Source organism: Balearica regulorum, chromosome 6, assembly GCF_011004875.1.
Source record: "Balearica regulorum gibbericeps isolate bBalReg1 chromosome 6, bBalReg1.pri, whole genome shotgun sequence".
Lineage (NCBI taxonomy): Eukaryota > Metazoa > Chordata > Aves > Gruiformes > Gruidae > Balearica > Balearica regulorum.
The window spans coordinates 21479874-21507110 of NC_046189.1; the positions used below are offsets into that span (position 1 = coordinate 21479874).

At 36.9% G+C, this 27237-nt stretch overlaps 1 protein-coding gene across 5 annotated transcripts in view; it reads left to right on the top strand.

The window, feature by feature from the left end:
- The window catches only part of LRP2 (LDL receptor related protein 2), a 130880-nt gene that overhangs the window by 36284 nt on the left and 67359 nt on the right, over positions 1 to 27237 (top strand). For all 5 annotated transcript variants that reach the window (XR_012836128.1, XM_075756724.1, XM_075756725.1 and 2 more), the window contains exons 10-31: positions 1931 to 2059; positions 3743 to 3912; positions 6151 to 6374; positions 7173 to 7379; positions 9011 to 9213; positions 9850 to 9990; positions 10887 to 11090; positions 11963 to 12155; positions 13357 to 13482; positions 13778 to 13908; positions 14664 to 14801; positions 15694 to 15975; positions 17152 to 17391; positions 18045 to 18164; positions 18540 to 18656; positions 19332 to 19709; positions 20612 to 20860; positions 22045 to 22256; positions 22737 to 22921; positions 23829 to 24057; positions 25106 to 25283; positions 26898 to 27026. Coding sequence is in view for 4 of the 5 variants with exons in the window: in XM_075756724.1 (XP_075612839.1) it covers positions 1931 to 2059; positions 3743 to 3912; positions 6151 to 6374; positions 7173 to 7379; positions 9011 to 9213; positions 9850 to 9990; positions 10887 to 11090; positions 11963 to 12155; positions 13357 to 13482; positions 13778 to 13908; positions 14664 to 14801; positions 15694 to 15975; positions 17152 to 17391; positions 18045 to 18164; positions 18540 to 18656; positions 19332 to 19709; positions 20612 to 20860; positions 22045 to 22256; positions 22737 to 22921; positions 23829 to 24057; positions 25106 to 25283; positions 26898 to 27026 (4185 nt within the window). In the remaining variant the exon portion in view is untranslated. The remainder of the gene's footprint in view (positions 1 to 1930; positions 2060 to 3742; positions 3913 to 6150; positions 6375 to 7172; positions 7380 to 9010; positions 9214 to 9849; positions 9991 to 10886; positions 11091 to 11962; positions 12156 to 13356; positions 13483 to 13777; positions 13909 to 14663; positions 14802 to 15693; positions 15976 to 17151; positions 17392 to 18044; positions 18165 to 18539; positions 18657 to 19331; positions 19710 to 20611; positions 20861 to 22044; positions 22257 to 22736; positions 22922 to 23828; positions 24058 to 25105; positions 25284 to 26897; positions 27027 to 27237) is intronic.

The window sequence follows — 27237 nt, forward strand, 5'->3', positions numbered from 1 at the left end:
AAAGGGTGCTTTGTATTTGCACTATAGAATGGCTGTATCTCCTATGACATTTCAGTATATACATTATTTACATGAAAATGAAGAATGTAAAGGTCAGTGAGGTATATTGGTGTTGCATTTCTATTCTGTAGCTGCTGTAACTTGGTAGTACAAATTATTTATCTTGGTAACTGGAAATAGAGTAACTTCAGAATCATGAAATTTAGCACTGCCTAATAAAAGAAACTGTGTAAGTATCTGTTATGGGTTTTCAACCCAAGCTATGGTGTTTGTGCAACTAAAAGTATTCCAGGTGCTCAGTCTCTAATGAGATTTCTGTATTGTGGAGAATACTGGGTAGCCTAGGGCTGTATGAGCTGCAGTGACACCATGATTGCTCTTAATAGAGAGGAGGAATCAGTGCACTCACTCCAGGCACAAAATTTACTCCGTTTTTTAACTGTTATGTGGGAAATACAAGAAGGACATATTTGCAAACCTGGTGCGGTCTCAGTGAGTCTTCTGTTGTTCTTTGACTGCCCTGTAAACCCAGCACTCTGATTCTGGCTTGTAAATCTGAGTCAATGTATTTTGATTTGCCAAGATCTAGGCATGTATTTGTAGTGGGAGCAAGACTAGTCATGGGGTAATGGCTCACAGTCAGTCGTGTGTAATTCCAGATCTTAGCTTAAATCAATCTTACTGGTTTAAGGCCAGAAGAATGAAATTATAGTGTTAGTGAAGTGTATGATTTTTTGAAACCATAATCTTTTCAATTTGTCTTCTCTTGGTTTTATTCTGGCTCACTATGTACTAAAGTGAAGTTTTTTAACATATGTGTGGAAGCTGGAAAGCTACTGAGAAATACATTTTTTTCAGTACCAAAATGTAGTATCTAGGAAATATTTCATTGTCACCAATGTGTTAATAAATGTTTAAAACCAGAAGTTCCAGTAGGAGCAATGTTTGAGATCTCATTTTCTCCTTTTTTTGGGTTAACAATAGAATTACCAGTTTCTGGCAATGTAATGTGCTGATTCTACTTAGGTTTTCAACCGAAGGAGGTCAAACTTCTAATGTCAAAACCATGTGTTAAGGAGTGTCAGAAATCTCCTGGGCTTTAAATAACCACAGATAGGATGAAATACCAGACAGTGTTCAGATCTGAATTTCTGATTTTTTTCTTCTTAGAAAATCAGAGTTTTAGAAATACTTGTTTTTAAAAGATGACTAGTTAAATATTTCACAATTTTGGAAGTAAAAGATTCTGCAGCAGCCCTGGAAATTGCTTGTGGAGTACATCTGTGAGAACTTGCTGGATCCTAGCTGCAGACTCTACCTGTATGGTATTTTGCATGCCAAACCGAACTTCTTTGTACTTTTTGCTGACTGGTTCTGGTGCACAGCCACCTTTTCACTGGAAGTCAGAACCTGTTAGCGTGGTACGAAGTCTGAGCTAATAAACATTGCCTTTTAGCAGGACTTATTAGCTTGAGCATTGCACTGACATAAAAGTAGGGCTCTCCTTTAAAGTGGGCTTAAATCCAGCAGAGTGTGTGTGTGTGCAAAGTGTACAGATCTGTTGCAGGAAGAGTACTGCATGGGCATATTGTGTATTGTGGAAAGTAGACACTGCCATCCCTTCCAATGATTTTCTTCTTTTTCCTCTTCTCCTGACAGATGCGGGATTTGAGGGTTTTTTTTTTTCAGGGGGGAAGGGGTTAGGGGTGGTGTGGGTAGGTCCCTGGGCAGCAAATATCAGTTGTTTTGTTATCCAGAAATAGAAAATCGAAACATTTGTGGAAAAACATACAAAACTTCTTTTTCCCATGTCACAGTTTTGCAAACAGATATAAAGCATGCAGAGAAGACAAACTTGCATCTTCCCAAGTATAATGATATCCGTTTTATAGAAAGCATTGCTTATAAATATGCCTTATTCACTTGACAGATTTTGATGACTGCAAAATGTGGGGTGTCTGTGACCAGCTGTGTGAAGATCGTGTGGGACATCACCAGTGCCACTGTGTGGAAGGTTATTTCCTAGAGCATCATCGGCATTGTCGGGCCAACACTTCAGGTTAGTGTGCAGCAGTGCAAGTCTCTTGCTATTGTTGGACTAATAGAGCTAGATAAAATGGGGTAGTTTGCATGGCTATGCCATACCACTGTGTTTGATTTTTTTCTTACCTCTGGCCTTAAGGACTTAAGGTCAGGACAGCATTCAGAGCATCAGCAAATAGCAAGAGACTCTGCATCTGCTACACCTGTAGGCTGGTGGAGCTAACTTGCCTCATCAGGGCTGCTTCTCCTCAAAACAGTGTCTTCTGGGCTCCAGCACTTTCTCAGCATTCCGACTTCTGCAGAGCTGGGAGGTCATTGCCAGAGCCCTCCTTAATAGACAAAATCTTGCTCTTGTGGGAGGCAGTTTCCTGACCTGCTGCCTGTGGAACTGAGTGAGATCAAGAAATCAGGAAACCTCACTTTTTCTAGAAGGACTATGACGTGCAAGAAGATGGTTTTGCTGAATAGTGAGCTCAAACACTTCCCTGTGAGAGAAACCATACTCCTGGCTTCTGGGGTCCCAGAGCCTGAACTATGCAAGAATGCTTGCCGCACACAGAGTGTGGTTCCCCATCAACAGTAGGCAGCTGCTCCTGGGTGTTCACCTCCTGCTCTGTATGAAAGCAGCCCCTGGGAAGCCCTTCTTTGTGGAGATGTAATAGCCTAACAGGCTTTTGTGTGAGGCAGGAGTTCCTGCCTGCAGGAGCTCAGGGGGAATGGGAGTCCCCGCTTGGCATAGCTGATTAGCAGTCTTGCTGCTTAGAAAAGCATGAGCTGCCCAGTTCCCTCCCCCTTCCTTCTTTCTTCAGCCATGTCTGCAGAGCAGTCATCATTGTGCGATTTTCTAAGTATGGCCTCAAAAAATAGGGAATTTTTTGAGCTAATGAAATATGCTTGACTCTATTAAGACATGCATATGCCAGTACTGGGGAAGATTGTTCTGTTTCCAGAAGAATTCTGTATCCTTCACAAGAAGCTTTCCGTTCCAATTAGTGTTACTTCTGGGCCAGTGAGTTGTTTATAAAGTGTTGATTTTCTATCTTATTAATAGGGGAATTTCATACCTGCTCTAAATCAGTTTTTGCTTTAATTGGGGAGGGTTTTAGGTGTAGGTTGAAAAGAATTTGGACTTAAATATATTCCTGTCAGACTTACACCAAGCCTTTCAACAGGCATCTACTTTGAAAGAGAGCTTTCCTTCAAAGACTTGCTGGAATCTCTCTTCTGTTGTAAGATACAGCGAAGATTTTCTGATGAGATGAGAGAATGAAGAAGGTGGATAGGATAGGACAGAGGAGTACATAAAAAGATAAGAAACATGTCCTGCATGCTAGAATCAAGGAATATTTGAATCTCATGGGGCAGAAATATCTTAAGAAAGTTTATGCTTTAAGGGAGCTAAAGCAAGGAAATAGAAGAGTAGAAATAGTATTTTGGAGTTTAGATGCACAGGGGTTTTGTAAAAGTTTTAGCTGTTAGGGCTTTAAATACTTATTCGTGCCTGGTTTGCTCCAAGTGTAGAAACCAAAGGCAAATCAAAGCAATTAGTACTCGCATAGAAACATTTATACAGATTGTAGTCTGAGCATCTATTTAAACCTTTGTGTCCAGTGTGTGTGAACTGGTGTGTATATATTTCAGTGCCCCTTTGTAAAATAGCTTGCCTGCAGAGTCATATATTTGTCACCCCTGCTTTCAGCTGGTGTTGCATCAATTATTTTTTCCAATGGCCGTGATTTACTGATTGGAGATCTTCATGGAAGAAGTTTTCGTACTTTGGTGCAGTCACAGAATCGTGGGGTTGCAGTTGGAGTGGACTTTCACTTTTACCTTCACAGAATCTTTTGGACTGATACAGTGCAAGATAAGGTGGGTAGAAATTTCAAGAAGAATATATTTTTGTGTATGTGGAAGTAGAGAACTGCAAGAGGCAGAATGTGTTGATAGGCTTTCATTTTTGAGAGCAGAAGCTGGCTGTATTTTTGTTTTCTAATAAAAAAGCTCCTTGAAATGTTTTATGTTAATGACTGCGTTTTTCAAGCTATACTATTACATGTGACATATTAAACAAAGAATCCTATTATATGGGAATGTCTTGAGCAACTTTTAATTTTACTTGACATGGAGTCCAAAAAACTAATTAGGAGAAATAGTAGACATTCTTTCAAAACTGAACAAATTTTTCTTGGTAATTTTTTGAAACATGATCATTTAAAATGTAAAAGCTGTGTGACTTCCAAGATGATAAAAATCAGATTTCTTCATATACTTCAAATGGCACTGTAGTTGAGCCTGGATAACAAATATTGACAGTGTTTTGTGTAATGAGCCAATATTTTGTTACCTTTTTTTTTTTTGAAGAGGAAATATTTTAGCTTCAAGATACAGTAAACCAGAGTAATTTTAAACAGTCTGGAGACTCTTGCGAAAGTTGGACTTCACCCTCGTTCTTTTTCTCTGTGCATAACTTACTGGAACAAACAAAGTCCTATGTCAAGTGCTGAGACTCCACAATCTTCATCCCCATGTTGATTGTCATGCAGAGTGAAGGAGAATCCATGGCCTGCCTCCTACTGAGACCACGGATGGATCAATTTGGTGTCACTGTCCTTGTTCTGAACCTGTACATAAGCTGTAAACTATAGTTTCTGCTACAGTACCACATTGGTTCTGTTGGAAAGCACACTGCATGGCTGTCTAGTAGGACAGAATTTGTATGCACAATTTTTGACTTGTTCACAATTCTGGCAATTTTATTTTGACTGCAGTGCGTTCCCGTTACTGTAATTGACAATGGCTGAATCAAGTCAGAGTCAAATCTGAACTTCCATGAGACAGGAGATGTATGCTATCTCTGTAAGAGGTATAAACAAAAGATAATACAGGTTTTTTCACTGCGCACCCCAGATGGCCATGACTGCTTTTTTATCTGGCCTGCCCCAATATAGTTAAATCCTAATAAATTAATTAGATTAATTAATCCTAACTAAGTCCTAGCCAGAATACCCAGATGAAAACAATGACATATAAGAAAATTCTTAATGATGCATATTTCTACCTGATGTTTTAAAATAAAAGTATTATTAGGGGATATGTTTTGGTTGTCTTTTTTTTTTTTTTTTTTTAAGATTAAGATGTAAACTAAACCAGAAAATTGTGGGTTGTGTTCTGTGTCATCTTGATCTCATTTAGTGTTCTGCCTGATAACCTAATGCCCATAAGCTCTTCCGTCAACAACGTTCCCAAAGAACAGAATAGACGTTTAAATGGCTTGCTTGATTATTGTTACATTGACCTGAAGAATATTTAAAATGGTGCAACTATTTCAGCTTTTATTTTGCTTGCATATATTTACTTGAGGTAATCTGTATTTTCATTTAAATACATTCCAAACCTCATGCTGTTGTTCCAAAAAAGGAATAATGATTCCTAGCTTTTTCCTATTACCCAGTGTTATAATCACATGATTACTGTATATATAAAATTATTGGGTTTATACTGTTTGCTTCATGTAGCTCTGAGGTTGCTTGTAAGCTAACAACACTATTTCTTCTTGAGCATGATGCTGTTAAAATTAGCCTTAAATAAAGGAGACCAGAAGCAATGCTGAGCTTTCCCTTTCTTTTTTCACTTTGCAATTTCCCCTTAGTGGCTGGTGCAGTAAGAGCTCCCCCTCTTGTTTCTGGTCACTGATTAGAACTTTGCTAAAGCATGTTCATTTTTTTCAATTAATGAAAATACTGGGTTTTGCTACATTCCAGGAAAGCAAGATACACTTTCCTCATCTGTGTTTTGTTTTTGTTTTGTTTTGCTTTTTTTAATCCAGCAATTTGTCAGGTTTGCTGAAGCACAAGGCTGCTTTAGTCTGTTATCTCATCCATTTTGCAGAAATGCTAGTTGAAGCCAAGCTTCCTGTAGTTTTTGCATTGATTTCCAAATTTTTGCAAAAAAACCCCCTAAGCTAAGGAATAGCTTAGTGGGTAACTTGGTTCTATCTAGTGGCCAATTGTTGATCTGTGCTCAATGAGATGATAAAGGACAAGTGCCATGTGTTGTGTGATTAGCAAAACATCATGTGAGCACTGACAATGTTTGTATTGTTTTCAGGTTTTTTCTATTAATATTGATGGCTCTGATTTCCAAGAAGTTTTAAATGTTTCAGTTGACACACCTGAAAATCTAGCAGTGGATTGGGTTAACAATAAACTGTACATAGTTGAGACCAGTGTGAACAGAATCGATATGGTTAACTTGGATGGAACAAACCGTGTTACTCTTATTGCTGAAAATCTTGGAAATCCTAGAGGAATAGCACTTGATCCAACTGTTGGGTAAGTGATACATGTCAGGTAATGGTAAAAGATGTCACACATTCCTTTATTCCTATGCAAAAGGAGGAGAAATATGAAATAGCCAAGGCGGTCGTTTTAGAATCAGATCTAAAATGTTTCAAACATGTACATTCTATCCCAATCTATTCTACACCTTAAATTGTTATGGGAGGGCTGTGCACTGCTTTTATTCCTAATGTGCAGAATCTGTGTTATGGCTAGAGTTGTATGTGCATGTGCAGCTCCGAAAGCAGGGGAACTGTGAAAATGCCCTGCAGAAAAGTAGAAGTTATCCTGAAAGATTTCTGTTGTGATACCATCCACAGATCTGCCATTATCTGAAATAAAGTGATGGAGTGAAGCCAGGGAGGCTAGTGTCCCCCAACCCAACAGGCTTCAAAAATGTATGTGAACCATGAAAACTTGGATCCTCAGAGTACTGGAAAAGGAATTTCATGCAACTTGTAGTGATGGATGCTGCTTTCACGATGCATCTATTTGTCAGCAGTTTATTTCTGGCAGTACACTTAAGTCTGTATTTGACTAAGGAAACTCAATATTTCTGAGGTCTTTTGGTGAAAGCATGTTTCTTTCTAGATTCGTTCCTAAAAGAAAATGCAAATTACTTTTTGGGTAGGAGGTATAAAATGCGTTTTCATTGTATGCCAGCTGAGAATCAAGCTCTGTCTTGAAAGGGTACTGGGTTTAAATTCCATGTAAAATGTTAGGGTTTTCTGTAAAATCTCAGGTAAACATGGGACAACTTTTTTTTTTTCCTTTTTCTTTTTTCCTTTATAGTTATTTGTTTTTCTCAGACTGGGATAGTCTGTCTGGTGATCCTAAAGTGGAAAGGGCCTTCATGGATGGCACAAACCGCCAGGATTTGATAAAAACAAAATTAGGCTGGCCTGCTGGAATAACTCTGGATATTGTATCAAAGAGACTTTACTGGGTTGACAGCCGGTTTGATTACATTGAGACTGTAACTTACGATGGGCTTCAAAGGTAGGAGAAATACTATTCCTTGGAGGTTACAGATAAACTGATTATTTTGTATCTAGTTCAAACAAAGATTTGACTAACAAAATGAGATACACAAAGGATGAAAATTACAACACAGTTAATATGATGCACCTTTATCTATGGTGTCATGGTACTTGTAGGCAATCCTTAATTCCTCCATCATTCTTTGTCCTTTTTTTACCTTGAATATCTGTTGCACTTCTTTTATAATGTACTTTTTTATAGTCCACCATTACAGTACACATTTTATAGCATTTGCTTTTTATTATTTTTGAATTATATACATAGTCTTCCATCGTAATTTCTTTGCATCTTTTTCATGAATGAATTTATTTGAAATATTCCACTCTGAAGCACTACTTTGTGTAATGAGTATTAAGTGCTCTTCTTACATTTTATAAAACTTTGCTGTCAGAAATTAAGTCATCACTCACCCTATTGTGATGCTGGGGAAACTATATCACAGCATGCAAGAAAGGAGTCCTTGAGTTTTTATGAAACTGTGTCTTATAGAATAGTGTTTAGAAGCCTGCTTATCTCTGCATCTGTGATTAGTGTCTGTTACTCAAACACAAGAAAAAAATTGTCCCCTTTAACATACCTTCTATATATTGATTTGAAAAATAGTCCTCTGCTCATTTGACAGGTTTATTGCTCAATGTATTTTTCACCTTAATTCACAAATTTTAATCACACAAATCACACAAAATTATAAAAATAATGCTGGTATCTTTACTCCTTTATCAGGGCTACTAAGACAAGGATGTGTTTAGTAAAATATCAGGGTTTTGGATATAAAAAGTTCTCTCTCACAGCAGCACCAAAAATCTTGTAGATTTTGTGCAAGTGAGCAAGAGGCAATGGCAGAAGCTGCCAAGAATCCTAAAATACAGCTTACTGTCCACTTGTGTCACATCTTGCATGCCTACACCATGAACCAAAATCATCTGAGAAACTGTTTAAGTAGAGCTGTAGAATTTTGTCGATTTTGTTGACCTTCCTTCATGACTCCATGAAAATAATATTGTAGTGTTATTGTTATGTATTGTGTGAGGGCCTAAATGTCTCTCTTTATCTCCTAATATCTATCCAGAAAAATAGTCACAATATTTTGCATAGATACAATTTATTAGCATTTGTTTTTCTTTGTTTTTTGCCTGAGTGGTAAGTGCAGGCCAAAGGAAGTATCTTTTTTTTTTCCGTTCTTTCTTAATGCATACATAGGATTTTATTTACATTCAGATTTCCTGAATATTTCGAATTACTACAGGTGTCTTTGATTTTTCTCTGTTTGGCCTCTTAAATTTTGTCTCAGTAATTATGAATCTTTTCCTACAATTTTGAATCGTCGTCTTTACTCACTGTGTTTTCTTGGAAATTGCTTACACTTTTGATTGCTTTGTTTTCACTGCTGTATCCTTTATGTTTGTGTACCCTGTATGTTTAGCTTCATCTCTTCAGTTCATTTGGTCTTTTTTGTTTGTACTTTGGCGGATGCTATGTAGAAGCAAAAGCTAGTCAATTAATTAATAACCCCATATCCTTTCCTCTGTTAATAAAGTTATTTTCTAGATAATATTTTGTAAATAATTTTAAAACCATCTTTATAACAGGAGAACAATAGCTCATGGAGGCTCACTTATTCCTCATCCATATGGAATCACTTTATTTGAACACAATGTTTATTTCACTGATTGGACCAAAATGGCAGTGGTGAAAGCTAACAAGTTTTCAGAATCTAACCCACAAGTGATCTACCAGTCTTCACTGAGACCTTATGGAGTGACAGTTTACCATGCTGCCAGGCAGCCATATGGTAAGACAGTAAGTAGATTATTAAGGGAAGTTTAGGAACTATCTTACCAAAAGTTGGTAAAAATGGTGAGACTGTTATTTTGCTGTAAAGAACTAATAATTAAGATACATTAATTTGTATTGTAAAACTGGACTGCTTTTTATCGCACAGTGGTTTCATCCAGCTCCTGTAGCTAATGAACTGTCAAATGCAACATTTATGAGTGGGGAAGCTTGTTAAATGTATTTCTATTTGGAAGAGTCAAACTTGTGCTTATGAGCAGTATTGGGGTTTGGGACTTTTTTTTTCCTCAACACTCCACTGAGGGTGCAGTTGGAAAAGGCTACCAGTGTGAATGGATTCTGTGAGACATCATTCTGAAGTAGATCTATATGCAGAAATCTATAGCCCAGATTATGGCCTCAGTGCTGTGCTGAGTATCTCTGTACAGAGCTGAATACCTTGAATGCCAGTTAGCTCTGATGTGATTTCAATGCATTCCAGGGTAGAACTGGTAGTGTATAATTTCCATGTGATGTAATTCCCACAGAGTCCACGTGATTTATTGTGGATGTTGAAAAAAATCCTGAAAAATCAAGATAATGATGCCATTAGGTTAATAGATGAAGTTATAATCCTATCTGTATTATTTTTCAGTAAGAAATCCTTGTGGAAGTAATAATGGGGGATGTGAACAGATCTGTGTTCTCAGCCACAAAACAGATAATGATGGTCTAGGTTACCGCTGTAGATGTATACTGGGCTTTGATCTACATGTAGATGGACGACATTGTGTTGGTAAGAGAATGCCTCATGATTGTTGGAAATAACACTTTCCATTAGCTCTAGAGTTATTTCTAGAACATCCTTCATCTCTTTGATAGCTTTGTGGGTTCAGTATGCCAGGGACTTCAGGTTTTTCCATCACAACTCTTGTTGACAGCCTAAATTTCTGCTGATGTTCGTTTCAAGCCAGAACAACTTAAACTCACCACCTTTTATGAGCATTTTAAGAGAGTTAAATACAGAATACATGTAGACAGCTGTTCTTAATCCTGAAATCAAGAATGGATGCTTGCTGATATGCCAATTTTGCATGATTTTGAACATGTAAGCCTGCTTTCCTGTGCGGTAATGTGCAGATTAAGTTGGTCGTCTCACTTTGGACATATACAGCAAGAATAAAACCTGTGGGTTTCCATCAGCAATCGGCTGCTTCCTGTTTGAGTGCAGAATTGTCATTGATGGGATGTTTACCGTGTGTATCTATTGGCAAATTAAGCCAAATTTGTTGTGTATAGTTTTACTATTTGACCATGCATTTATCTGGCCAGCTCAGATGTCATCTGGTTATATGATGGCTCCACAAACCCTGTGAGTTTTTATAGATGATTGTAAAGAGGTGAGCACAGAAGTTGATTTCTGCTTCCATAGGGACAATGTTTTCCCTAAAGTTGTATTAGGACTACAGTAACAACGTAAGAGGAATACCTGACCGTGTCACCTAATATTCTGGGTTGGGTTTTGTTTTCCTTCTTCAGTTTTTAGGTCTGTGTATATTAAATTCCTGTTTTCTCATTCTTCTTTTTCTATTTCCAGGAAAATAAAGGAAAATACAGCTTTACAGTTAGTTAATGCTCAATTGTCTCACCTTGTGAATAAGTAAAGGCTGTGTCTGATCTTTTCTCTTGCAGCTGTGCAGCAGTTCCTGCTGTTTTCATCCCAGCTGGCTGTGCGGGGGATCCCATTCAATCTCTCCACCCAGGAAGATGTGATCATACCTGTAACAGGGAGCCCTTCATACTTTGTTGGAATTGACTTCTGTGCTCAGGATGACACCATTTTTTTTTCAGACACAAGTAAAGACATGATCTATAAACAGAAAACTGATGGTTCAGGTGAGAATCATTCTTAGGAATGGTAGAGTAAATGTGGTAAGGTTAGTACAATATATATTTCTAAAACGAAGCACAAAAACTCACATTGTGAGATACACATAAATCTCAGTGTCACCTCAGTAATCTGGAAAACGTTTGTCAAAAATGTTTGTTCAACTCATATTAAGCTCATTGAATTCTGTTCTTTAACAAACTTGCTGAATGCGTTTGGGGACAAACTATTTGTAGCGCTTCTCACAACTAGTATTCGTCATCACCAGTCTGTTTATGTAGGCTAGTATGCCTTTCACTAGTATGAAACTGAGTTTCTGTTTTTCATTTCCCTATCTGGAGACCAGGATGTTTGTTATGATACTGTAATACAGAAAAAGAACATTATGGTTATGAGATTTTTGGAAGTCCTATTTGTTCTAGTGTGAAGAATGTTTCTCTCCAGTTGATAATAATGATCAAATATATATTAAGTGAGCATATAGTCTTCTAAGTTTGCTTGCTGCCTTGTGTCAGAGTAACGGTGGACTGCAGCTGACCGTTACTATGCAAACAATAGGTAAGGTCTGGCTGAGCAAGATGTCCTTACTGCACTGACCTTACTGACCTTAATTCATAAAACTCCTTTCAGTCTAAACTTGGTGACGGATTTTTCTCTCATCTTTGGCTAGTCTCTTTTGGGGTTGTGCCCCTGAACATAAGCCTCCTTCACCTGGAGCAAACAGGTCCCCATCCCCTTAGTTATTAGTCTCTATATTAAGTAGCACAGAGGCAGCATTTTTACTGAGGGAAACCACTAGTTTTCTGAACAGAATACTGCGTTCATGTTATTTCCTCTCTTCCTAAACATTTACAATCATTATGTGTGTTATAAATTCTAGGAAGAGAAATCCTGACAGCTAATAGAGTGGAAAGTGTTGAAGATTTGGCCTTTGACTGGATCTCAAAGAATCTATACTGGACAGACCCTCGATATAGGAGCATTACTGTGATGAGGCTGGCAGATAAATCGAGGAGAGCTATTGTTCAGAATTTAAATAATCCTCGATCAATAGTGGTTCATCCTGTTATTGGGTAAGTTTAACTTTGATTCTCACTTGAAACTGTATGAACAAATTTATGGTTTAAGCAGAATTGGTGAGGTTAGATTTACATCTCATTCTGAATTTCTGTTTGCATTTGTCGTCTTTTCCAAAATACCATCTCTTTTCAGTTCTCTTGTCTTTATTTAGTGTGTTTTATTCTGGTCAAGGATTCAGCACCCAGAGGAAAGGGCAAGGTGATACAGATCCCACGTGAGAGAAGCACGCAAAAGAATTCTCTTTAAAAGCCCCATTTTTTTTTTTCCTTTTACTCCTGTGTGTAGACAAATGGCAAAAGAACTTTGTTTCTTTTCATCACTCAGATTAGAAAGCTATTTCTCATAGTTGAAAGATAAAGTTTTCTAAATTATTTTTAGAAATAATTCAAATTATTTTTAGAAACTCAGTTCCCAGAATGCTAACCTTGGTTCCTTTATTTTTCCTATTTAAATTTCTTTATTTGAACATATCAGATACTACTGGCTGTATTTGATACAGACCTTATGATACGTGATTCTGTGTATGTAAAATGAAGCCCTGCTTTTCTTTGATGAAAATACTTAACTTCAAATTCAATACGCTGTGTTATTTGATCGTGCCAAAATAACATTTCTTTCACAGCATAGTTCAGCTTCCTACCACCATACTAATGAATTTCTTAATTCTTGGATATTGAATTTTCACGTTTAATAACCAAATATACTATTTTGGAAGTAATCTCTTAAGATCAGTGTTGAACTTGTATCCTTGGGTATCCCAACCTTTTTTGTTTGCTGCTTTGTAAAGTTAATTAACACTAGTTTCAACTCTTTGAGCACAGGTATAAGTCTAAAGGATCAGGAGAAAACTCTTTGTAATATTCATGCTTACTTGTAAGTATTACCTGGAAGATGCATTTTTGCTTGATTCTTTGTCCCTGTCAGTACTTAAATGAAATCCTTAACAATTTTAACAAAGCTACAGGTATTTTACGTCTAAAGGGACATACCACTTCCAAAGATTTTGGAAGCTGTATGCATGATAAATATTAATTGTTGGTACCACTACCAATTGAGGAGAGGGTCAACATAAAATTGTATTTTTTTTTTTAAGGTATGTGACGATGTGGTACAAAGAAGAAAGTTAATACTATTCAAATATTTGCTCTGTTAATATCATTGGGTTTATGTGTCTTCTGACATGTGCCCTTTCAGGTATATATTTTGGACAGATTGGTTCCGTCCTGCTAAAATCATGAGGGCCTGGAGTGATGGATCCCATGCCTTGCCAATTGTGAATACAACGCTAGGCTGGCCTAATGGCCTGGCCATTGACTGGAGGTAAGGGCAATGCAGAAGACAGAAGCTTTTTGAGCAAATATATTTCTTCTTTTAAACTGTAAGGAATAAAAAATAAAGGAATTGTGTCAGATTGCATGCACTGGCACTTTTGTATTGAAGACCTTGTTTTTCAATCTGTTGAAAAGCTTGTAAAATGTAAGATTTTTCTCAGAATCTCTCCCTACACACCTCAATAGCTTCCTGTCAGGTTTAAGATTATTATTTGAGAAAATGTTCATGCTTCCTAATGAACGTAATGTCATTTGAAGAGATATGACAGTTTCATTCTTTCTAGTTCTCTAAGGTTGTACTGGGTGGATGCCTTTTTTGATAAAATTGAGCACAGCACCTTTGATGGGCTGGACAGACGGACTCTTGAACATATTACTCAGATGACTCACCCATTTGGCCTTACTATTTTTGGAGGTAAGTCTGGCATTGAAAAATATTATCTATTATCATCACATATTTTTTTTTCATATGATGATCTGTGAGTATGTGAGAGAAAATAACATGGCCTTTATAATACTGCTTTTCTTATAAAAAGCACTGTTGAAAGTTTCTATTACAAATATATTTAGTACTTCTTGCTTGATTTTAGGACTGGTTTTATGTATATTTGTGTTTAAATACTTTGAGGCAGATCAGGTAACTCTTTTAGTGCAACAAGGCAGATATGCTGTACTAATTATGGCTTCCAAGGTGGGCTGCTCATGCTGGACAGACAAGGTAAATTGCCTCCCTAGAGATTATCAGCAATTTCAGGATTTTATTAATTGTATGGTAGAGTTTATGGCTTGATTTGTGTTATGTGTGAAGAAAGATGTCAGTATCTGACCCCTTTTGATATTGTATAAAAACATCTTCCAAAATATTCTAAAATTTTCTGGAAAGTTGTCTTAATGAATGACTTTTTAAATTCCCTTGGAATTTAAAATGCCAGTTGAGTCTGTTATATCTTAATTTAAGTGAAATCTGAGAGGGCTTGTTTTTCTAGGTTATGTCTGCCTGTGACTGAAGGACTCACTTTGCATTAGTGATAAAAGTCTTTTTGTCTTTTTCATGAAACAGTTATGAAAAATTATTAAATTTACAAAGCCTTGCAGTTTTTTGTCATGATGCTTGATCTTTTATGTCATATTGCTCTGTAATTGTTAGATGTTCAATGTCTTTCAAAACAGGTTATGCCTATTTCACTGATTGGAGACTTGGTGGAATAGTTCGAGTGAGGAAGTCTGATGGAGGAGAAATGACTATTATTAGGAGGGGCATCAGTAACATTATGCATGTTAAAGCATACGATGCTCATTCCCAAATAGGTGAGCTGTTTTTGTTGTATAGATGAAAGACATGAAACAGGGAATAAGAGACAAAATGTCAGGGTAGCAGGTTTCTGGTCACAATTTTAGAAATGGCTATACTGAATCGTAACTGGTGTGCAGGGGAGGCAGCACGGACGCTTGCAATTACACACTATATATTTCATTGTTTTGTGACTGTAGGCAGTTTTCCTCCACCACTTCTGTTACTTTAATAACCTTGTAAAATGAAGTTATGATTGTATTTTGTGTAATTGTATCACCAGTCACAACCTTGTATTTCTTTTTTTCTGGGAGACATTTTAGTTAAACAGAACTATTTATTTTGAGAAATTGGGTAAATGTTTATTAATCAAACTGCTGCTCTTAAAGTAATCACTGTGTATAAGTCTCTAATTTTTTCTTCTTTTCACTGCTGAATTTTATGCAGTTCTATGATCTAAATCAAGGATTTGGTATTGTAGTTAATGTGGTACAACACCCGATGCACTTATCAAACATATGATCAAACCGTGTGCTAAGGCTGATCACCTATTTGATATCCAAATATTGGATCAGGTCTCCCAGCCTTGCTCAGACAAAGGTCCTCGTTTGTGGTAGTGTACTTGTTTCCAGACACTTGCTGAAAATTGGCAGAAACTTCATAGTATGTTCTTGGCTTCCATAAACATTTGTGTCAATGAAGAGTATATGGAATGTGGGACTTAGTATTATGACCTACTACTACTATTACTGTCAGTGAACTTGACCCTGTTTTGCAGTGTATGCAAAACCAGGATTTGCTATGACATCTTTTTTTTGTAAAACATTCTTTTACAGTTACTATGCACTTTTTATAGTTCCCAAGCTGTTATCAGTAGTGTGTACATGATCTTCTCTATCCCTTTTTAAGGCTCTAACTACTGTAATAGAATAACAAATCCCAATGGAGACTGCAGCCATTTCTGCTTTCCAGTACCAAATTTTCAGAGAGTTTGTGGTTGTCCTTATGGCATGAAGCTGGCTTCAAATCAGCTGACGTGTGTTGAAGATCCATCCAACGAGCCACCCACTTTGCAGTGTGGCTCCTACTCATTTTCCTGTGGTAATGGAAGATGTGTGCCTCGATACTATCAGTGTGATGGTGTTGATGATTGCCATGATAACAGTGATGAACAAAACTGTGGTTCTTTAAGTAAGTAATCCCTGTAATTTACCCTTAGTATTTGTTTGCAGTTCAGAAAGTTTGATGGGTCGGTCTGATTTTGTTGGAATAAACATCAATTTTTTAGGCTGCATCTGTGGACAAATCTTGAAATCTACCTGGGAGATTAGTTAGTTTGGAAATTATTCTGGTAACTCCTAGGAATATGGGATTCAACGCTGGCCGCCTAAAGAATGCACAAAAATATTCCTATCTCACTAGTTCTCAAAAGTCAATTTAAAGAGTAACAAAAATTTGTCTTCTAAAGAAAAGTATTGTCTTTATTCTTAGATTTTGTAAATTTTCAAAGATACTGAAATGTCACTTGCTTGTCTTATTTTGATGCATGGGGAGGGACAAACCACCTTAATAAAGATGAAAGTATTTAAAAAATAGCACTGTAAGAAAAAAACCAAAACCATATGCACTGTCTAACCTTCCTCTAAGGTTAGAGCAGCACCTCTTATTTCATTTAACATCTGAACAGAAAGCTTATGGTTTTCATTATATTTGAGCACTTCTGATCTATTCCATCTTGACTTTTACAGTGAGGTGGATTAAAAGAACATTGATTCATTTCCTGGTTTTCCTGTAAAGTGTCTCACACAAAATACTTTGTTGATCAAGTAAATTGAGAGAACAGTGGGATAATTATAGTTGATAAGCTATTGAAGAGTTTATGACTTTTTGGACATATTTGGTGCTTCTTTCTTCAGGGTTAATTCTTTTAAATCACAAACAAGAAAATAGGACATATTAATAAAATGTGCTCCTTAATGCATAGGACTAACTAGTATCACTACGGTATAAACTGTTTCTTATTAGTGGGCTATTTTAGAATAGCTAGACTTCTTCTGGGGAAAAGGAAAGTATGAACCAAATGGCTACTTGAATAAGTTATTTTTCTTGTTCTTTTGACTGTTTTGAAGTGCTTAACAATTGAGATTTTTATTAATTCTTGCAGTTTAAAAAAGCTTGTAAGTGTTCTGTTCAGTTCTGCAGCATGTTGGCATGACAGACATTTTCCTTTTAAGCAATGTGCATTTTAGGATTTGATGCATATTTTAGACATTCTGTAAGTATACTAAATGTACTGAATATTCTGGCAAGCAAGGCAAGTTTTGGAGATCTTTATAAAAGTGTCCTCCTGTTTTGTTTTTTATTTAGACAATACTTGTGCTTCATCAGCTTTTACCTGTGCCAGTGGGCAGTGTATTCCAGGTCGCTGGCGTTGCGATAAACATAATGACTGTTTTGATGGCAGTGATGAATTGCATTGTCCTACACAAGGACCCACTTCATGCCCTGTAACCCTGTTCACCTGTGATAATAATAGATGTATTCCAAGGATCTGGCTATGTGATACTGATAATGACTGTGGTGATGGGTCAGATGAAAAAAACTGCAGTGAGTATCACAACTGTCTGTTGTTTTTTAAACAACTGTGAATGTCTACATAGATATGTCTGTTGGTGTAAGGATGATAAATGAAATTAGGAAGAAAGAACTAATATCTAAGTTAGACTCATATTTTACAGTCCGTAAGATGTGGAAAACTCAGTGAATTTGGACTACCAGAGCCAAGTAGAATGCAGAAAAATAATTTAAAAAAATAAAAAGGGACAACTGTGATAGTCATAATCGTGGTGCTGCAATTTCCAGCAAAAAGCAGCTAAAGCTTAAAAGTTCTAAGCACTTATTTGATGAGTGATCACAGTAATGACTAATGGTGTAGTCAGCTAATCGAGTTTGGAAGTTTTTACCAGAAGTAAGACAGTAGTTTCTCTATATGCTTTTTTTAGTGTTATTTACCATTGAGGCCTATCCTCATTCCCCAATGAGTATAGGCAAGTCTTTTATTTGTTTTGCATGAGTCCAAGCCTACCTATGAATAAACAATTACCTGATACTTATGTATCGGTGCTTGTAATTTATGTGATTACTTGTTGCTGCATTTACATGCTGCAAGTTAGTGATAGTGTCTTTATATTACTTCAGTATTATGGTGATTTCAGAAGAGAGCAAAGAAATACATCTACATTTATTGTCATTCTTAACAGCTTTTGCAGGTACTTGTGAGCCCAGGCAATTTCAGTGTCCAGACCACCGCTGTATTGATCCATTCTATGTCTGCGATGGAGACAAAGACTGCATAGATGGTGCTGATGAGCATGACTGCAGTAAGTGTAACTTCATTTGTTTCCTCACTCTTACCCCCTGAGGGGACTTTTGGTGACCTCGTATTACCAGCTCCAAGATAGCAGAATGCATAATAAACCTATCCATAGATTAAACCTGTTTGTGTTGGTTGTTTTAGCACTGTAGTAAGCCCTTTGATCTCTTGGCTGGTTGTAGAGGGCTGAAATCTGTTTCCTCTAAGTTTCCTGTAGATTCCAAGGTCACTGCATTTTCTGTGTCCCAGGAAAATCACGGTCTTCCGTGGGCCTTGGTCTCCTGATACCATATCTGACTTGGGCACCTGTAGAAGAATTCGGTGCAGTCTAGCTCTGTAAAATAAGTAAATAACATTCTTTTTTATTATTATTATTTTGTAGTATATAACTGCAGTGCCACAGAGTTCAAATGTCGAAGTGGAGACCAATGTATCAGCACTTACTACCACTGTGATGGTGTTTTTGACTGTAATGATCACTCAGATGAGACTGATTGCCGTAAGTATATTGATCCTGAAAGAAAGGCTTCAGTTAATAGGCGATGCTTCTGAAAATTTACTTTATCAGATATATCAAATAATTGGCATTACTTTCCTTAAAACATCAAAATTCTTTTCAGGGAAACTTGTCTATAAATCGCTTTTCTAAGCAGAAATTTCAAACACAGTAGGTGTAGAGTAGAGTTTGCATTCCTTTTGACGCTAAAGTTTTATTTTACTTGGCACCTCAGTCTCAGGGTTTAAAAGTAAAATTAAGAAGTATATTAATCTAGAAAAGTGAAAGCCTTATATCCATGAAAGTTAGATTGAAACTTTTCCTTGAGAATTTTTTTACATTTTAGTTAAAATCTTGTAGTGCAGGGCAGTGAAAACTTGTTTCAGCAAGTAATTTCACATTGCTTTGGGCATGTGCATAGATATCAATACATGCTTTTTCAAGATACAACAGTAGTTGAATTCCCTTGTTCACCATATAATAAAGTAGAAGTTAAATTACATGACATTTCAGAATGTGACCAGACTGACTGACTGTGATGCTATGGCCTGATCTAAAAGCAACACAGTTCTTAATAGTATTGTAACTACTTATGCAAGAGATGAACTGAACATAGTGATTTTGTTTGTCTGTCTAAAATGGAAACAGCTTCTGAACTGTTGAATGTCACTGTTTTAGCTACAAGACCACCAGGCATGTGCCACCAGAATGAATTCCAGTGTCAATCAGATGGCAATTGTGTTCCTGCTAACTGGGAATGTGATGGCCATCTTGACTGTGCAGATGGCTCAGATGAACATCATAGATGTCCTGCCAGGACCTGTCCTCCATCTCTTTTCCGCTGCGATAATGGCAACTGTGTCTATCGAGCATGGATCTGTGATGGTGATAATGACTGCAGAGATATGAGCGATGAGAGAGATTGTCCTACTCAACCCTTCCGGTGCCCCAGCTGGCAGTGGCAATGTCCGGGTCACAGTATCTGTGTGAATCTGAGCAAAGTATGTGATAATTCTGCTGATTGTCCCAACGGAGCTGACGAATCCCCCTTGTGCAGTAAGTTACTGTATAAGCATCTGCTATAGCATGCTAAGGCTTCAGAAAGAAATGGAATATTCAGCATGCTGTATTTAGTGCAGCAACATTTCTAGCAGAAGGTGTAAGCGTGCTGAAATTAGAGCTCAAATTACTAAGTGGAACTTGCTTGCAGTGAAAAGAGACTACAATTACGACACATTAATTCATTAGCTACGTCCAAGCCTGTGCTCTGAACTCAAATGTGATTTCCACTGACTTTAATATAGGTTTTTATATAGCAATATGTGAATGAGCTTTGTGTTCCTAAACACATTTACTAAAGCATGGTATGCTTTAAGTTCAGATGAAATGTGATTCAGTCCTTAATATTTTCTTTTAAATTTCTAACTTCAAAAATCATGAAAAAAATCTAAAAGCTTACGTGTAGCCAGAATTTGTATTTATGTTGATTATGAATTGATTTAAGCATAACCTTTTTCTTTCTTTCCTTCCTTCCTTCCTTCCTTCCTCCTCCTTCTCTTTAATCAATGCACATTCTCAGATGAACCCCAGCCAGGTATGATTATAAATTATTTAAATTATTGTTTATTATTACAATTTTAGGTTTGGAGTGGTAGAGTAAAATTTTGTATATTTCTAACTAGTTTTAAAAAAACCTGTTATAAATTCTTAGCTTTCTGTTTAGCATTCATTTAATGGGACTCAGTAGTACATACTATGTTGTTATCTGCCTTTATGTGCATTGTGTGCGTTATATTTTACATAAGGGCCTCAGTCCATTCTCACATTGCATAACTGATGATTGTGCAGTCACATTTTAGCAGCAGTCTTAGGCTAGTAATGCAATTGCAAAGTATTAAAGTTAGTGTAAGAAGCTTTTGTTAACTATTTATTTATTTCCTTCATGAATCCCATTTCAGATCAGGAGAGCTGCTCTGACAATAATGCCGGCTGCACTCATGAATGTATTCAAGGACCCTTTGGAGCTCAGTGTACTTGTCCGATAGGATACCAGCTTGCAAATGACTCCAAGACCTGTGAAGATATTAATGAATGTGACCCTCCAGGCTTTTGTAGTCAGCATTGTTACAATGAGAGAGGGTCTTTTAGGTGTTACTGTGATGAAGGATACGTTTTAGAAACCAATGGGAAGACTTGTAAAGCAGCAGGTGAGGAACGTTGATGTCAACCTAAAGAATGACAACAGTGTCTGGAAAATATCCAGCTTTGCCATGTTCATATTGTTCTCTTTTAAAAGAGCTGATATGAACAGCCACTTAAAGTTGTTTATGGCAAATGACCTTGATTCTTAAAACTGTCAGCTGAGGGGTTAATTAGAAACTATTATTTCCTTGCAATAATATATTTAAATTAACACTGTAATTTTTAAGCCTGGAATGGTCAAAAATAATACTCTGGAGAGAAGCAATGCCGGGCACCTGTAAGCCATAGGTTAAAATTTGCTCTTTATAAAGTTCTGTGCTCACAGAGTGTTTAAATCCCAACCTTTCACAAGACTTGCCTAGTGCCTATGCCATACTTAGCTCATTTTTAAAGAGCAAAAAACACTGACACAGCCTAGCTGTCCGTTATTCTGTATCTCTTACGTAGTACACTGACAGTACAGGGGAGCCATATACCCAGTGGAATTTGTGACCACAGGTTTCCTGGTTTAGGGATATACTCAGGTTGTGGAAGACTCTTGCAATTTACCTGCAAATAAGTCTGACCCTTACTAATAGGGAGTTTCTCACAGTTTGCTGTCTTTATGGTTGCTACTCTTCAGTTGTTTTTCAGCAACAGCTTATCAGTGTAAGCTGCTGCACGGCAACCTAACTACAGCAGCCTGTGGCTTTCCTGTAATCTGTTTATTTTCCTCCCTGGTCCCCATGCAGTCTAAAGGGAAAAAAAAAAAATAGCAGGCTGTCTAAAAGGGAGGAGGAGCCAGGCTGTGTAGAGTAACTGGTGCTACAAAGAACTTTGGGGTTTGAATCAGGACTGGGAGCTGAGAGTGGCTTAGGGAGGAATGAGGGCTGAATGTCAGCCCTCAGTTGGACAATGGAGAAGAGGACCTAATGCTTAGATATGAGACTGGAAGAGAAGTCTAGTAGAAAGAGTAAATGATGAAGAAAGGGTGGAGGAAAGCCAAGGTAAATCCAAAAGTCAGGATGGACAGACTGGATGTGATAAAATATCTTGGGCTGAGAATTGATTTGAGTTCATCTTTTCAATGTATGTCTAGATACAATAGCTTTGATCCTATAAAGCCATGTCAAATTACTCTGTTTCTTTTTCTTACAGAATTACTCTTGAATAGCTTATTGGTTAATTTTAATTTCTTTTCCTTTGACAGAGTCTGGGAATCTTCTTTTGCTGGTGGCAAGTCGTAACCAAATTGTTGTGGACAACATCACCTCTCAGTCACACAGTATTTATTCTCTGGTTCGGGATGGGAGGAATATTGTGGCTATTGATTTTGATTCAGTCACAGATCGTATCTTTTGGTCTGATACAACACAGGATAAAATTTGGAGTGCTTATCAAAATGGGACTGACCGTAAAATAGTAAGTTTTGCTGAGATATTCTTGTCTCTCCATTGCGGAGAGAAAATGAAGGCGCTGTATCTCCAGTTAACAAAGGGGAAGAGGGAAATCCCAGCATAAGAAGAAGAGAGATAACATAGACAAGTGAAAAAACTTTGTAGATACTAAGCCAACATTTCATACTGCTTTTTGAGAAAGAAAACTGAATGCTTTCAAGAAGCCCTTTTTAAACATCAGGCTATAAGTTTGTTTTCCTATTAGTAGATGCTAACTTCTTCAGTGGACCCACTGAAGTTAGTAGGAGTGTTTGGGTATATGCTTTGTCAGCACTTTGAATATGTACATTGTGACTCATTCTGCATAAAAGACCTAAAATGTTGGAGATTTGGTTCCTTATTTTCCTATAGAAATGGAAAGGGTAAAAATTTAAGATCAACTGGTTTGTTTTCTCTCTCTCTCTTTTTTTTTTTTTGTTTTTTTTTTTGTTTTTTTTGTTATTAGGTGTTTGACAGTGGTGTCACCGTGACTGAAAGTATAGCGGTAGATTGGGTAGGTCGCAATCTTTACTGGACAGACTTTGTTCTGGAAACAATTGAAGTCTCTAAAATGGATGGGAGCCACAGGACTGTGCTGATTAGTGAAAATGTAACAAACCCAAGGGGACTAGTGTTAGATCCCAGAATTGAGTAAGATTTTTTTTTAATGTTTTGTTTTCAAAAGATGCATATTTTATGATGTAACAATATTCAAATTTGAGATACGCCCAAATTGTATTGTAATATTAAATGACAAGTGGAAGAGAAAAGACAAATTTTTTACAATAGTGTGTTTGCAGAGTTGATTTAATATTAAAAGTCATATGGTAATTATTTGTAATCTGTTGCTGTGTTTCACCGTAACAAGATTTTTTTTTTTTCCCCCGTAAAATAAGTTTTCCTGCATTTGCTTCCTAGTTAAGAACTATTAATTCAAAAGTCTGGCTTATCATTATCAGTTGGTGGTATACCACATACTTACATGTAACATAATAGGTTATGCTTACCTGGCAAGAAACAGGTTTCTTCATAGCCCCAAGTCTAAACTAATTATCTATACCATATTAATGTTAGCACAAAAGCACCTTCCCATGTCAAATGGCAAGTGGCATAGAGTAAATGGAATGTGATACTTTGAACTGTTCATGTACAAAGTTTTACTGTTTTTTGAGCTCTTCAATGCCTCGAACTCTGTTTAGTGGCAGCCATGTGGGGCTCTTCAGTTATAGCACTGCTAACATTATCAATGCATGCCTGTAAAAGTACAAACCCTTATCAAATTATTACTTAGCAACATTGAAAAACAGTAATAACAGTAGCTTCTATATGTGGCTATTATTGACAAATGAAAACAGCAGTAGAATATTAAAAGAAATTTTACAACTGAAATGATGGTAATATCTTAAGCATATTGCTGAAATTAATAACTTCAGTATCATTGTGTAGGACTTTTCTTAAAAGGTTGTTTCTATTTTTTGGCTAATGAGTCATCATGTAACATTTCTCAGTAGGCATCTAGGGTTTTTTCAGATTGGTAACCACAAGTTACTTTTTTCAGTGCTCATGTAATGTTCTGGACTGACTGGGGCCAAAACCCTCGAATTGAAAAAGCCAGCATGGATGGCAAAATGCGAACAGTGATTATTAACAATAAAATCTACTGGCCCAATGGACTCTCCATTGATTACCCAAATAAACTTCTCTATTTTGCTGATGCTTATCTTGATTATATCGATTTTTGTGATTACAATGGAAACAACAGACGACAGGTGGTTGCAAGCGATTTGGTAAGACGTTAATAAGGAACCCTTGTTTTCCCATGTCCTCCCTGGTGGTACTTAAAAACATATTTGCACTGTCATAGACTTGGATGTATTTTTCTTCAGAATGCTTGGGTGAAGCAGATATGTAGCTGTTTGCTACAGCTGGAAAAAGAACTGCATATCCTATTCACAGTCTCTCAGGCGATCTTCAACAGAACCTGGAGCTGTGTAGACTTGGTGCTTTAGATCATATTCATTTGATCTGTCTGCATGCATGAAGTCTAAAGGTGACATCTGACACTGCTGCTACTAGCTGATGTATTTACTGTAGGCAAATACAGTACAAAAAAGCTGGAAGAACTTTCCCCAGTCACTTTCTGTGAGTGATGATTGCTGCTGTTCATGACAGCAGTGAAGGGTTTTGTGCTGCCAGGACTTGCTGTGTACAGGGCACTTCATGAAGACCATCCCTCTTACAGGTTGTCTCCCAGTGAAGTGCTGCTGGCAACTTGTAGCATTGTCCCGGTACCAACACAGTAGTTCAGATCTTCAGTTAGTACACATAAGCTGGTATGACAAAAACACATGTATATTTTCAAGAATTGAACCTTGGGGCTTTTAGTTTTGGCTAGAGAGACAAGTCTTGTGACATAGGATCTGGTGCAATCTTTCTTGTCCCACTCCTAGTTTTCTGAAATCTTCAAAGTCCCCTATGATTTACCAGAGGGTTATCACAGATGCAAGGTCTTGTGACAGATCCATAACTCTCACTAGATATTTCCTCTTGTGCCCTTGAAAATCTACAATTGGGACTTTATCTAGACTGCTGTGGTAATTCCTCATGCTGTATGTCTCGCAGCAACTATTTAACATTTTCATTTTCAAAAATGTGTATTTCTTCCATAATTAACGTCTTGTTTTCAGGCAATAGATGATATTTCATGTTCTTTTGCTGAAAAATATTTTTTGAGACAGCTGGGTTTTTTTCTTATTTTTTAAAATATGCTCAGCTCTGCTGTTACTTCATATTCAAATCTCTAGAACTAAATTGGTAAACATCCTTGCCTTTTAGATATTGCAGCATCCACATGCTCTAACTCTCTTTGAAGATTTTGTGTACTGGAGTGACCGCTATACTAATCGAGTAATTCGGGCCAATAAATGGCATGGAGGAAACCAGACAGTTATGATTTATAACATTCACCAGCCTTTGGGGCTTGTGGCAGTCCATCCTGTAAAGCAGCCTAATGGTAAGTTCAGCAAAACAGCTTTGGTAATTACTAAAAGAAGCCATGCAGTAATGTCATGCATAGGCACTCCTGGAATCAGTCTTGTCAGCGAATGGGCTGTGTTAAAAAAGTAACCTAGGCAGCATGTAAGCATAATGACTAGCGGAAAAGAATAATAGGGAAGTAGTATGTGCCATTTACTTGCACTTTGTTTTAATGGCTTTTATAAGAAAATTGGAGCATTTTTGGAAAGCATTTTAGTATTTAAAACTTGTCTCTGTTCCTTGACTTGGTTCCTTGTATGTTAATAATACCATGCTTTAGACATGCTTTTTCCTTGTGTATGGAGTGGTTTTGGTTAATAAATATTACAATGACTTCCCCCCCCCCGAAAACTTTCATACCAAGGAGGGCAGAGACTTTCATCTGAGTAAGGCGCTAGTAATTTCAGTGCTATATTTATTTTGGAAGAAAACCTTCCTCCAGTCATGTTCAGCACTATCACTGCAAATTGTTTAGTCACCAGAGGGTACCATTAATTTATATCATAGTTCTGGTTTTGTTTTACAACCCAGGGTTTAAAAAATCTTTTTATCACTGATGGGGAAAATTGTTTATTTTTCTTCATTGTATTAAATTAGTACATTTTATGATTTTTCATTTAGAATTGTTCTATTGTATTTTATGTGGCCAGAGAAGATGGGAATAAAGCACTTGCAAAATAGCAGAACAGGCTAATGTTTACAAATGAAGACATTATTATTTGTTGATTGAAGTTCCAGATGCAGTAATAAAACTGTCATCCACTCTCCTTTTTATGTAAATTATTAGATCTTACACCAACTAGAGTTTAGATTTGTTATACTGATGAGATGAATAATTTTCTTACAGTTTAAGTTCTGAGTTTATGCCATCGTTTTGTTGTCATTTTGTTAATTTGTTTTCAGTTCTTGTTAGTTTTTATATTAGCAACAACTGTGTCATTTCCTGAAATTTCCAAACTCCTTAGAATAAGGCCTGCTGCGGTTGCTAAGGATATACTCAAAATCTAACTTTATTTTCTCATGAAGGTGGCTCATCCTGAAAAATTTGTGATATAAATGGTTGAGTTTTAGCGGATAGTAATAACAGCAGTCAGTAGACACCTTTTTCACTGTCCTTTTTACATTTTACAAACTTAGACTGCCAATTTGAAAGTGATCCAAGAAACTATGCGCTGAACTCCCACTACCTTTGAATGAGATGTAGGCAACTATTTTCTCTCTTTAGTTTTCTCCAAGAAGCTTTAGTAAATAATTTAAATCCCCCTGTCTAAAAGGTTTATAATCATCAAAGACTGAAAACCCTGCAGGCCTCCTGGTGCAGTTAAAAGTTTGACAATGAATTTGAAAGATTTTGTATGATGCAAAAAAAAAAGAAAAGACCACTGTGATAATGGTACTGGTTTTACATGAAAAATTATATTCTGTTACAATTATTGCTTGTGGTTCTTGGAAATAACCTATTTTTTTAATTTTAAGGATATAGCAAAACTGATTTAGTGCTGAGTTGATATTAACAGTAGCAATGACATTAAATATTCTTTCCAGTTGCTCATCATGTTACAGTTGTTAATACTTCCTTTTTTCTTTTCAGGTATCAATTCTTGTGCGTCGTCCCCCTGTAGCCACCTCTGCTTGCTTTCTTCATCTGGACCACTTTTTTTTTCCTGTGCTTGTCCTTCAGGATGGATGCTTTCTCCTGATAACAGGAACTGCATGAGAGGTAGGGCAGTGATAACGAGAGATGGAAAAACAAAAGACCTGACTGTCAAATCCATTGCTCTGTCAGGCAAAAAGCATACTTCAGATCTGAGGGCTGCTGCTCATGAAATCAAAGTTTGGGGGCATTCCAGGCAGACATCATTTATGAAGCATGGAATGTTCTTGTCCTAAAGGTTTGGAGCCAGGTTCTGGAAAGAACTCAGTCAGACATT